Source organism: Trachurus trachurus (genome assembly GCF_905171665.1).
Source record: "Trachurus trachurus genome assembly, chromosome: 15".
Taxonomy (NCBI): Eukaryota; Metazoa; Chordata; class Actinopteri; order Carangiformes; family Carangidae; genus Trachurus; species Trachurus trachurus.
The window spans coordinates 24692490-24704838 of NC_139906.1; the positions used below are offsets into that span (position 1 = coordinate 24692490).

The window sequence follows — 12349 nt, forward strand, 5'->3', positions numbered from 1 at the left end:
CTGAGTATAAAAGCGTGAGAGGGTGAATGACACTGAATGGCAAGTGAAGGAAGATGAGAGGCACGTTGACAAATCCTGAGAAAAACGGATGGTGCACGTGTAGGCCTATTATTCAATTCATTTTAGACATAAAGCCTGAGTGGCAGCTGAGGAAGGAGAAACCTGCATGGCAAAACGAAGAGGGATGTTTATGCTGAGTGTGAGAGCTGTGGTGTGTGTCAGAAACAGAGCTGATCAGATCAGTGTTATTTATAGGGATGATAAGCCTACTCTCTCTGCAGATGGCCCTCAGCTGAAGCTGAAGGTGGCCTGCGATTGAGGCAGATAATAAAGGGATACAAATACATCTTAAATTTGTAGATGTTGTTCCTTTTTGCTTCATTGCTGGTCTGTAGTGAGAGTGAGTGCCCAATCCAGGGCCGTTGTATAGGGGAAAAAGGTGATGGGGGCCCACAGTGGGGCCCACAAAAAACGCCAGTAGTCCAATCTTTGTATGACTGATTTATTCTGCATAAGATCCTGACTAATACGCATAGTAATGCTGCATTAGCATCAAAACAAAGTAAGCTAAATAAAAAATGATAATACATACGTAGTCTAAGAAAAAGAAAAATGGAAAAGTTAGGGGGTAGGGGTCCACTTTAGTATTCTTTAAGGGGGCCCAGAATTCCTAGCAACAGCCCTGGTCCAATCTACAGAGAAAAGGGAGAAGGGAGACATTTCCCGGGGCTGTAGATGAGATAATGGAGATAATTAATCTACTGTATGTAGAAGGTTTGGAAAGATGTGAAGGATGGAGATAATTAATGTATGTAGAAGGTTTGGAAAGATGTGAAGGAGTTGCAGCACAGCTACAGGTGGGATGAACATCACAGCAGTATCTGTCCCCTTCTCCAGGAGCCTGGAGGCCTGACAACTCCTCCTCCTGTTTGTTTACAGTGTTGCCTTTTAAAATGATTGCCCCAACCAGCTGACTGCCCCCACCCCTCACACCCCACACTACAGTACCACTACCACCCTCAAACAGACATGGCTTCCCCAGCTCCTGTTCGAACTCCTCCCCTTCCCCTCGGTCCTGTCCCCCTCACTCGTGTTCCCTGTCCTGCGTCCACCCCTCCGTCCTCTCCTCCCACCCAACGTGCAATGCAAAAATAGCAACGGAGAGGCCGGGGCTCCTCAGAAGAGAGAGGACAGACACAAACATTGGCCTTGAGTACGACAGTAAACAGATTGGAGGGGGGTTTGTCAAAAAATCTTGAGGCAGAAACTGTGTGTGGAAAAGTCTCTTGTTTGCCGTGGTGAGTAGTTCATGAGCTGCAGCGTTGGCACGGATCTTGGATTATTTGTTTGCTTTGTAGTCGCCCTTCAGGTGGAGGAGAGTGAATATATAAAAATGGAGGGTGAAAGGTTCAGTGGTGTGTTGTTGCATAAGCTTGTATTGGAATATGTGTGAATATGCTTTGCTTATATTAACATTTTGTTTTAATGTAGTGTGATGATTTCAGTGTATTTACTACAGAAGCCTCAGCCAGGTGGATTTGTCCACTGCGTAGATTATTCACCTGCTTAAATACTGTAGTTTTCCTACCTTGCTGATTAATATCATTTATATTATCTGAGATATATTAAAGAATAACATTAGAAAGACAGCGTTTTGTTTTGTTTGGATGTTGTGTTGCCTGCCTGGGTCTCCTGCTGTTGCTGAGGTCAGACCCCGGGCAGGAAACAGTAACCTCATCCTGTGGGTGTCCAAGCAAAGGCACAAAGTGCTCATCCAAACCCCCAGGGCTTAAAAGACGGATCATGTTGAGTGATGGACGAGCTGATGATGAGGTGAGAAGAGACCTGGCAACTGTCTAATCATATGATTTGCCCCGGCGCTCGAGGTGCCAGTTCAAGGCCTGACACACTACTGCCAGTTCAAGTGCACACTGCACACTCCGTCCACAGTGTTGTGCAGGCTGAAATTACACCCCATTCACACAAATAGCAAGCAGGCAGGCACGGGAGATAAAGCTGCAGCTCTACACATAAAAAGGAGGAAAACAGATATTTGTTTACTCATTGCATGATCAGTGAAAAATCCTCACAAGCTTCATAAATGATGATAAAAGAGTAAAAAAAAAAGACTTTATGGTTCATAGCTGGAATATTCAGTATATACATCTGAAATGAAGTGTGAATGACAAATTGTGCACAAGACTGGAATAAATAAAGTCTTAACAGCAGTGGACCGGGCAGATCTCTATTTATAAAGTCTCACATACTGTATTCAGGTCAGTGCATTCTGACTAAACACAGTCCCTACAGTCAAATGGGGAATGTACAAACAGCCTCTCTATAGCACAGTATGCTTACTGCTCAGCCGCACTGCATTCACCGAAGAGATATAGAGTATAGAGTAAGCTGCTGTGCCTTTCCTGATAGGATGCAATTGTCTTGACGATGACTTTAGAGATCACAAATAGGATTAATTTTAACAGAACTAAACACTGCTGGAAGCCAAGAGATGCCACAATCTGTCATTTAGCACACAAGGATTAAGTTAGGGGATTACCAGGCCTCAGTCACTGTGTCAGTATGCTGCGGTCTCATCACACGCACAACACCGCAGGTGCAGATCTGCTATCTAGACCGTTCAGACCAGAGTGGGGGCTGCTGGTCATGATGATGCACTGCAGCAGAATCTGTACTTGTGAACATACCATAAGGAATCTGAAGTACCAGTTTTATAAGCACATGATTCTGTCAGTGAAGATGCTGTTTGTCCACACCAGCAGAGCCCGCACTTTGGCCCTGGGAGGGAGGGAGTGGGGGGCCGGGGGTCTTGCCTCACAGGTCCCTAATCTCCTAAACACCACGTGCATTTACTATTCTCTCCCCCTGCTAGTTGGACCTCATACCAAAGACCTGTAATCCTGTGGAGCATGAGTCTGTGACTGCTCAGGGACCGGGGCTCCCCTATTCACTCCGTCCCTCTCTCTCAGTCTCTCTTTGTTAAACCTGGGGATGGCTGAATGCTGATGATCCTTCTGTGCTGGTGTCTTTCAGCCAGCTGATGTGAGGGGCCGTTGCTTTGGTCAGTTGTGGCCCTGCAGGTGGCTGAGCCATGGGGAACGAGAACAGCACGACTGATGCGTCGGTAAGGCCGAGCTCGCGGGGCACTGGATGGCTGGGACCGCTGCTACAACTGCTACTACTACTACTTTGCGGTCCTCTGTGTGCTGCTATACGCTTTTTACATCCCTTTTCAACTCTTTCATGCACGGACGACTAACAAAACTAACACTTCTATCGCATGATTACAACCTGCTGGCTTCAGTAAAACACATGGGAGCTGCAGACCTTGTGTACATTCCTATGCTTAATTGAGGCTTGTCTAATAAGCATTCAGATAACATGCTTTGTTCTCCTCTGTAGTTAACTTGTGTAGACCAGAGTGGGGGCTGTTGGTCAGAGCTCAGCATTACACGCTTATGCCATGACTCAAAATATGTGCCATTATCTATGTTGACTGCTCCTCAATCTAGTATTCCTGCTGTTGTTAAATCTATCATTGCAATTGGAAGGCCAGTATTTCTGCCTCCAGATGGCATGAAGAAACTTTTTTTTTTAATTTAATTTTTAATTTTATACCAAAATAGATAAATGTAGAAAAACATTACACATGTGACTGCAGCAGTGGAATGCAGGATTATACTAATAGGATTAACATAAACATTTGTCCCATGAGCTATAGACTACAGACAATGCAAACTAGAGCTCATTGGATGTATTTGCAGAGTGACCTTTAACATGTTGTTGCTTTTGCCTCAAATAACGATGGTGATTTGTATTCATTAGTGCATACCACTGCAGGTATATACACTTAATCCATAAGAGGTTTTCACTTAAAAATAATGTTGCTGATCTCTGTCATTCCCCTTTACAGCCAGAAGAGGGCAGTCCAGAAAATGTTGTTCTATTTCCTCCACAGGAAAATCATAATGACTCATCTCAGGTACTACAATATCTGTGTGTGTGTGTGTAAAAGAGAGTGTGTGGAAATTTAAGGAATCTTTAATGTGTTTTTTCTAAGTGAACATGAAGCTACGCTCTAATACCACAATTCCCTCTTGCTGCTGATGTTTTGAAATGTCTCTTTAACATGTCTTGTATAACGTGTGCAAATCCTAACAGTCAAAAGAACAGATTTCAAACTGTAATCCTTATCTCTTTGGGAGACACAATAGGCTGTACAGGTGAGCCATTAGATGTGGTTTAATCTTTATTCCCTTTGACGTCATAGTCAAATGTGACTTAACATTGGACAATATGTGCTTGAAGCTTGAGATTCATCTGTTGAGTGCACTTGTCTGACTCTATGATCTGGTTCTTTGCATAATGTAGCCATACTGCCTGTTGGCTTTAAAGGAGGAGATACAGATGCTGATAGTTTATTATCCTATACAATCAGCCACAGCTGAACCGTACTGTTTGTGTTTCTTACCTGAGAGCCAGTTGAGAACTGGTTGTTCAAACAGATCATGTCCGTGTGATGATTGTAGTAGAGCTGCCAGGTGCCTGCTCTCTCTGTGCAGGTGTTGAGATGTAGAGATACAGACAGAATTAGACTAATTAATTACTGTTAGAATAATTTGAAAAAAAAAAAAAAACTAATTTCAAGTTAAGGAAGTGTTTGTTTTGTATGTGACAATATCGCCTTAGTTAAACACTTTAATCTTAAATCATACGTGTCTATGGGCTACATTTGTTTTTCCTGCTAGCTAGTGCTAACATCTTAGCTGTTTGCTGTAAGGTAAACTTGAGTGACAAATACTGAGTTAGTTTCAAATAATTTGTGTTGAATAAAAAAACTTTATTAGATTTTTGTCCCTACACGAACTAACCAAACCTGTAGCGTGAATTTTAACACTTAACTCCTTGTGTCTGAGACCAAACCAGACATTTGTTGTTTGTGTTGCACAAAGATAAACCTGCACCATTTAATAGCAGACACTTGTAAGTTTGACAATTTGAACACACTGGCTTAAAAGAGCTCCAAGATACAGACAGGAATGTGAAAAATGTTACAACAATCCCGGGTCTCCCCTGCTGATGAACACAGTAATGATGTCACACGACACAGGTCAGAGTCAGATGAGAAGGGAGCTTTAATGTTGCAGGAGGATGTTGTGTAGGTTTGTGTGTGTGTGGGTGTCTATGTGTGCATGTAACCAAACCGTTGTGAAGTGTAATCTGATCCTCTCCGAGGGGGGGTCACTGCAGGTCCGACCCTTGGCCTAATTCCCAGCATTCACCTGCAGAGGCACTGTCAGTCAATGCAACCGCACCACAAGGCACAGCAGCAAGAGGAGGAGGAGGAGGAGGAGGGTTGGGAGGGGGGGAGAGGCTGGAGCAGAGGTGGATGGGGAAGGGCTGAAGAAAGAAAAGAGGGAAGGGAGATAGAGGAGGAGGAGGGGATAGAGAGAGAGCTGAGTGGAAAGAGTTTACAGTGGAGGGGGAGGAGAATCGTCAGCACTTCCCTGTGGCCAGCCCAGTCAAGTCAGTCAGTCAGTCTCAGCAGCAAGTTCTGTGTATGTGCGTTGTAGTGTAGTGTTTCTAGACTCAACACACATACACACACAGGCACACTGCAAAAAACAGAGGAGGTTCATGGAAATTTAACAGGGGAGCGGCGGCAGCAGAGGACAGGACAGGACCGGGGAGGAGGAGGAGGAGGAGGAGGAGGAACTTAGCTGAGTCAGTACAGGAGAGGACGAGGAGCGTCAGCAGCATGTGTTGCAGCATGTTTGTGTCGCCTTCTGCCTCCTTCAAAACACAGAGGCTGTCGGCACACTGAGCGAGGTAGGAGGGAAGCAGAGGAAGCTGCAGTGCACTGTGTAGAGTCACCTTCAGCTCAGTGTGGAGCACACTGCTGGGTAAGTGCAGCACAGAGATGGTGGGGTGAAACTTAAAAGGCTGTGTAATCCAGGGAGAGCTGTGTATTATTTTACACAGGATAGACAAGAGCGGAGTGTGTGCAGTGTGCAGTGTTGGTGTGTACCTACTGTATGTGAGGGCCTGCTCCAGCTTAGAGCCGTCCTCTGTCTGTTTACAACAGTCATGTGTAAAGCATTAGGGCTTTGTTAGCACATGGATACTGACACGTTCAATTAACATTAAGTATTGCTCACTGACAGTTTCCAGGCAACCTCAGTTTGCTTTCTGTTTTGTTTCCGTGGGTTAATTAATAACAGGCAGAGCTTTGTGTGTGGGGGTCAGAATAACCAAAACGAGGCCCTATTAGCCTCCACATGGTTTTACAATGACCCCAGTTAAAGACCTTTTAAAGTGCCAAGAATATGCTGAATGAGTGGGAGCTGTGAACTTGGACCACGCATAGGCTATACTGCTTACTGTTGCTGCTGCTCATCGACCATCACTGTCCGTCTCAAGTTTTTCTGAGTGAAGGCTTGAGTCGGTTTGCTTTCTGTGTCATACATTCATTCTTTCCTCTCTGTGAATGTGAAGGTTCAGTCAGGAAACAGGAAACCTAGATCACGTCAGCGTACAGCCCTCATATGATACAACATACAGCATTCATCTCTGCAGGCATGGCAGATTATTTATTTTTATCTGATTATGTAACATTAATCATGAAGATAAACAGTAAGCAGATCACAGGCACTCAGAGTGACGCTCTTGCAGACTAACTTGCAGAAGTTTTTTCTTCTTCTTGTTGGATTCAGTTTCTTTCTCTCTTTGGGTCTTAAATGTTTTATGTTTTTCTCTGTAACCAAATGTGTCGGCAGGTTTTCTTTGAAAGGGAGAATAGCACCAAAATAGTACCTTCAAAAATAACTTCATGTGACTCCAGCTTTACAGATGTGCAGAAGGAAGCTGCACATCATTTTTTGTAAAATCAGTCTGGAAGGCCGGGCACACTGTCAATTATACACAGTCGGTTATTGTTTTTGTGTGAGCAGAGTTCATGATTGTGAGAAATCAAGAGAGATCCTCCATCTGTGCTGAATGTGTCACACAGAGGAAGCTCTCTGATGTGGTGGCACAGGTGAGGCCAGTGACTCGGAACCTCCCTGTTATACACACACAGCTGTGCCCGTACATCTGTGTGGGACTGCACCCAGGAAGTGCATTAAAGAGGTGAAACTAGAACAAGAGGTGACTATTTTGAGTCATTTATAAAGGAAGAGAACATTGAGGTGTTTTTTCTTTTGCTTTTATTATACTGAATCAGTTTGATGAGTCGAAAGAATGCACTTAAAAACGTTGGGTTACTTAACGTGATCCCTGGTTTTTCGATAACAGAGTGAGGTGTTTTGTTTATAACATGTAAATAGCAAAATGTTCACACATTGTCTCAAAAAAAAGGTTGTTTTTTAAAAAAAGAACTGAGTTAATCTTGAAGGTTACCCCCATCTAGCGGTGTGGTTGCATATCAGAACGTATTCTTGATGTTGCATTCACGTGAAATAGGGCAGACGTCAGACAGACAACAGACACTGCATGTAACAGGATAAACAAGCGTCTATGTCAGGGGTGTCAAATGTGCAGCCCCCAGGATGAATTTGCTAAGTGTAAAAAATTACATAAAAGACAAAGAGGCATAGTAGCCTATTGTTGAAATTTCCCTTTTTTTTATCAAGAAATTTTAGGTTGTTCATTTATGTTTTGTAAAAGGATCATTAACGGTAACATCTTAATAATGCACAAAAACAAGGGGAAAAATTCTATGTTCTTTTTATTTATAGGGTTTTCATGCTATTATTTTACTGGCTGTATGTGGCCCCTGAACTAAAATGAGTTTGACACCCCTGGTCTATGTAAACAAGAGGTCTGCCAGCACGAGGCAAGTGTACAGGTGTTGTCATGGTGATGTCGTATTGTTTACCTGACCCAGTAAAATTACATCCGGTTGGTTTGCGGACGGCCGTCTGCCTGACTGCACCTGAATGCAACATGAGTGCCTCCGTCCTTCCTCACACTACACAGTGGTGACAGTTTTAACAGGCGCTACCTGGAAAACTTTCTCCCTGAGCCGACAGCTCCGGTGAGTTTCCGTGGTTACCTACGGTCACGCTGCCACTCAACGTAAAAAATGGCGATGCAACATGGCAGCCTCGGTTAGGTGCGTCGTCCACTTGTATTTGTAAGGACTTGTAACAACTCATTTAAGGTAGGCCTACGAGAAAACTTTCATTTGTATGCGGATGTGATTCGACTTCAGTGAAATACGTTTATGAAAGCAATATTTGATTTTTGCTAATAAAAAGCCAAATAAGTTACTGGGGCTTTAATGTGCACTTGACGTCAGCCCTGCTTGTGTGCAGCCATGCTGTCTACTACAGGCTCATAAATAATGAATGAACAGATTCACTTCTGAATCTCAGTAGACTCTTGATGGACAGCACAGTGGTGTTATATCCCTCTGTGCTCTCACACCCTGATTCACTCAAAACAGCCTCTCTCTGTCCAAACGGATCACACACACACACACAAACACACAGGTTCCAGATGTAATGCAATGAATGTTAAAGGGCAGCGTCACATCTGGATGTTGGCATGCATTCTTGCACGTGCAGGTATTTTTCCCCTGCACATGAACACACCTCAGTTTTATGTGGGGTTGGAATATTATGGCGAAACTACCTTCCACTGTCAACTGATCTATAGAAGAAATTCCATCTCACAGCTGGTCCACAATTGAATGTTGTCTGTTTGCTGCAACATGATGCCACAGCCGAGTGCTGTGGCTGCACAGAGAAAAGACAGATGATTTCGAGATAAAGTTAATGTTTATTATGGGTGTTCTTTTCAGGCTGTTTAGGAAAGTGAGTGGCTGAGCTCAAGAGTCATCTTATTGGTGTACTACTACTTGATACAGGAAAGGAAAAACTGAAAATGTCATCTAAATGTCATGACAATTGTCAAACCACATGCGTGATTATGCCTGCCACAGTCTGGCAGGACTGGTTTGTCTGTAATGATTATTTGCACACGCTTGGTTAAAAATGTTTTGACACCCTGAGAAGAAACATGATAGCAGATTTCCTTATGAGGCGTTTTGAGGCTAAAAACACCAAACAGCTGATTTAATGAGCTGCTTTTTTTTTTTCTCTCTCTCTCACAACAGCAGTTATGTGCAAACAAAGCTGCAGAGGTGAGACTCATGCAGAGAGCCTGGCATGAATTCTGCATGTTGAACATAATCTTTTTAATTTCAGAAAGAGCCCAAGAAAAACAAGCAGAGAGACAAATTGAAGAGCTTGAACAGAAAGGGCACGCTCCAGTCTATATGAGTTATGCGTCATTATGCAAACAATAAGTGACTTAATAGTTAAACACATGGGTGGAGTTTTTTGTTCATGGTGTTTGGCTTTGAGCTTTAAATCAGTTGTTGTTGCTGTGTTTGCCCACAACTTGCTCACACTTGTTTAACTACACACTTCATACGCTCCAGCATCCGGCTCACTGTGTTTCATCATCCCACAGGCTGAAGCTCACAGTGAGAGTCTGACCCAGAGGGACGACAGAGCGCTGCTGACGGAGGCCTCCACCAGCCAGCAGACTCTGTCTCTGTCGCAGCCGGTGCTCCCAGACGTCCCGGTCATCACGGGAGTGGAGGAGAGCCGAGGTGCAACTGGAGACCAGGAGGAGGACAAGGAGGAGGAGCTTGAGTTTCCTCATGACCTGCTGCCCAGTCTAGACTTCAGCAGTGAGCTCAACATCTGGGAGTCCTCCCTGGGGTAAGTTTACTGGTCACACACACACATACAGTACATACATATTAGGCATTCAGAGTTGTACTGGTGGTGACACAGTTGTCACATTTTTCTCAAAAAGTTAATTTGAAACCATGACTCCATCACAGCAGAATGATGAGTTGCTGTTTGTCTTATGGTGACTGTTACAATTCTGGTGAAGTGCAAATCATCTAAACAACTACAGTTGTTTGCATTCCTTGTCAGAAAAGAAAAACAGTTGAGAGAGGAAAACCAGGGTGTTGGTGTTAAATACACAATAAAGTTGACTTCATGGTAGCAATTTTAAAGGCCTTGAATCACTGAAATAATCTTCAGATTATGAGCAATGAGGTTCAACATGAGCCAATGTATTCTATCTCCAGAGATACCTACACTGGAGTTTTTGTCTTGGTTTTTATGGCAGTTTCAAAGTGGCTGAAAGTCTGTAGGAAAAAGTGCATTACATTATTTTTCTCGGCCAATGTTTAACAGCATAAAGATCAAAATGACAGTTAATTTCCCCAGAGCTTTAACTCTCATTGTCTGACTGTATATTAAAAAGTATTCATGTTGTAGAGAAATACACAGCATTTTGACAGTCACAGTATCCACTAAGTGGCAATATCCCAACATGCATTGGGCACACCAGTCAATTGCAGGACTAACACATAGACACATAATGTGACATACACTTTAACATCAACTGGTATCAACAGCTTAACTTTACATTGATCACTAATGTTTACATTATAAACATTTCCATGGCAAAAAAGTATTATATTGTCATAAATGATGTTTTATGTATTTATTTAGCTTGGTTCATGGCTGTCAGGGAAGTGATTTGCACTGTAATTATTCATTTACGGTGAAAGAAAATCTGATATGGATTTATTGCATCATGTGTGAATGTGTGCAGCATTCACACAAGCTCAGGTGAGAGGAAATGTGAGCAGGCGAACCCCCTGCTGGTGGGCCTGCAGCATCACATGGACGTCGGTCGACCACCGGTGGTCCTAGAGACAAGGTACCATGTGGACCCAGCATGGTGGAGGGAGGGCAGGGGTTTGTTGTGGGGTGTCTGCTGTGGGAGTGTGGTCAGCAGTGGACTGCTCGATAAAGATTAAAACCAGTAAGCATGGAGTGCAAAAATGTGTCAGGATGATGGAGTGTTTCTAACTCATACTCGAGTGTGATGGAGCAGGAGAGGTTCGGGTGCTGTTTGGCTAAGCAGACTTGGCTTGGTCATTTTGTTTTGCTTCATGCTTGAGTGAATTATCTGCAGACTCACGTTTTGCCCTCCCTGCTGCAAGTGCTGCCTGCTGTTCTGTTTTTAGCCGAGTGCAGGGGTTAATTTGTTCTGACATCCTGACTCACTGCAGGAGTAGCTAAACTTATCAGACTTGTGAAAACGTTCACAGAATGGGTTAAAGTTCTCAACCTGCAGACACAACTCTTGCTTTTTATTCCTAACCACAAAGTAAAAAGACATACATGGTCTTGAAATGCAACAAAGTAAGAAGCACCTGCTCTATACTCAGGTAGACATGACAGGTAACAGTTGCATACCAAAACTTGCCAGTTGCAAACAACAAACTAGTAAACTGTTCCACCCTTTAGCAGGGAGTGTCACATTAATTCAACAGGCTTATGTGACAGGTTGGTGAGGCCGTAGGTGTGGGTGTTGTAGGTCAAAGCTGTGCTTATATGGAAATTACTTTATTGGAAAGATATGTGAAGTCTTTATTAACCAATCACCGGCAGTGTTGCTTATAAACATATGTTATTTCTTTTTATTAGCCTAGCATCTAGCCATGAATAAGGACTTTTGTCTGTACTGAGAAGCAGAGAAGGACATGTGTTTTTCAGATATCAGCTCGTGACTTGAGTAGGAGTGTAGGTTATGTACCTAAGTAATGATGATGGATCTACACACTTAATGGGACTTAAAGGTTTAGATAACCTCACTCCGTTTTCCTGGGCTGCAAGCTAATGGCTTAGCAGTGACTCAGCTGGAAGGTGAACAGCTAGCCTGACTGTTAAAGGCATTTATTCCAAGCACACTCACATCATAATGCTAACTGTGCACTTTGGGAAGTGTTGTGCCACTGCCAGGCATTCTCACCACTTTGATGTCTGATTTATGAGGCAGCATTAGTATACAGCATGAGCATGTGTAAGGATTTAGAGGAAATTATTTTTACAACACACTTCATGTAGCACTCACAGTCAGAGTTTAAAAAGCACTGTCCTTTACATAGAATTTGTATTTTAGAGATTAAACTGAAAGAGCTTTTGTTTTTATGATGGATGGAACAGACAGTATACACAAAACCACAGGCTGACTTTCATAGCATCACACTAGATCAATATATAGACATAGTTTAAGGCATAGCTCTAATGCATAATTAATGAGTCAATTTGAATCAAGCTACATTTTATCCTTTAGCTTTTGGCGGAAATTTGAATTTGAATTATTTATTGTCACTGTCATTTGATGACATTGGGAAAGCAACATAAAAAAGACACTTTTAATAGAAATAAGATAAAGATCCAATATATATCAAAACACAAAATACAGTAATATGAGGTTAAGTGTATAATTT

General features: G+C 42.9%; 1 protein-coding gene across 7 annotated transcripts in view; it reads left to right on the top strand.

Moving 5' to 3' along the window:
* Positions 1 to 1153: 1153 nt before the first annotated feature.
* The window catches only part of tacc2 (transforming, acidic coiled-coil containing protein 2), a 51153-nt gene continuing 39957 nt past the window's right edge, over positions 1154 to 12349 (top strand). For 3 of the 7 annotated variants that reach the window (XM_083988510.1, XM_083988511.1, XM_083988515.1), the window contains exons 1-6: positions 1154 to 1298; positions 3052 to 3142; positions 3932 to 4000; positions 9137 to 9163; positions 9496 to 9749; positions 10663 to 10770. In XM_083988510.1, coding sequence (XP_083844636.1) covers positions 3110 to 3142; positions 3932 to 4000; positions 9137 to 9163; positions 9496 to 9749; positions 10663 to 10770 — 491 coding nt within the window. In that variant the 5' untranslated portion in view covers positions 1154 to 1298; positions 3052 to 3109. Of the gene's footprint in view, positions 1299 to 3051; positions 3143 to 3931; positions 4001 to 5793; positions 5922 to 9136; positions 9164 to 9495; positions 9750 to 10662; positions 10771 to 12349 lie in introns of those variants that run through there. The other 4 variants (XM_083988512.1, XM_083988513.1, XM_083988514.1 and 1 more) reach the window with 4 other exon arrangements.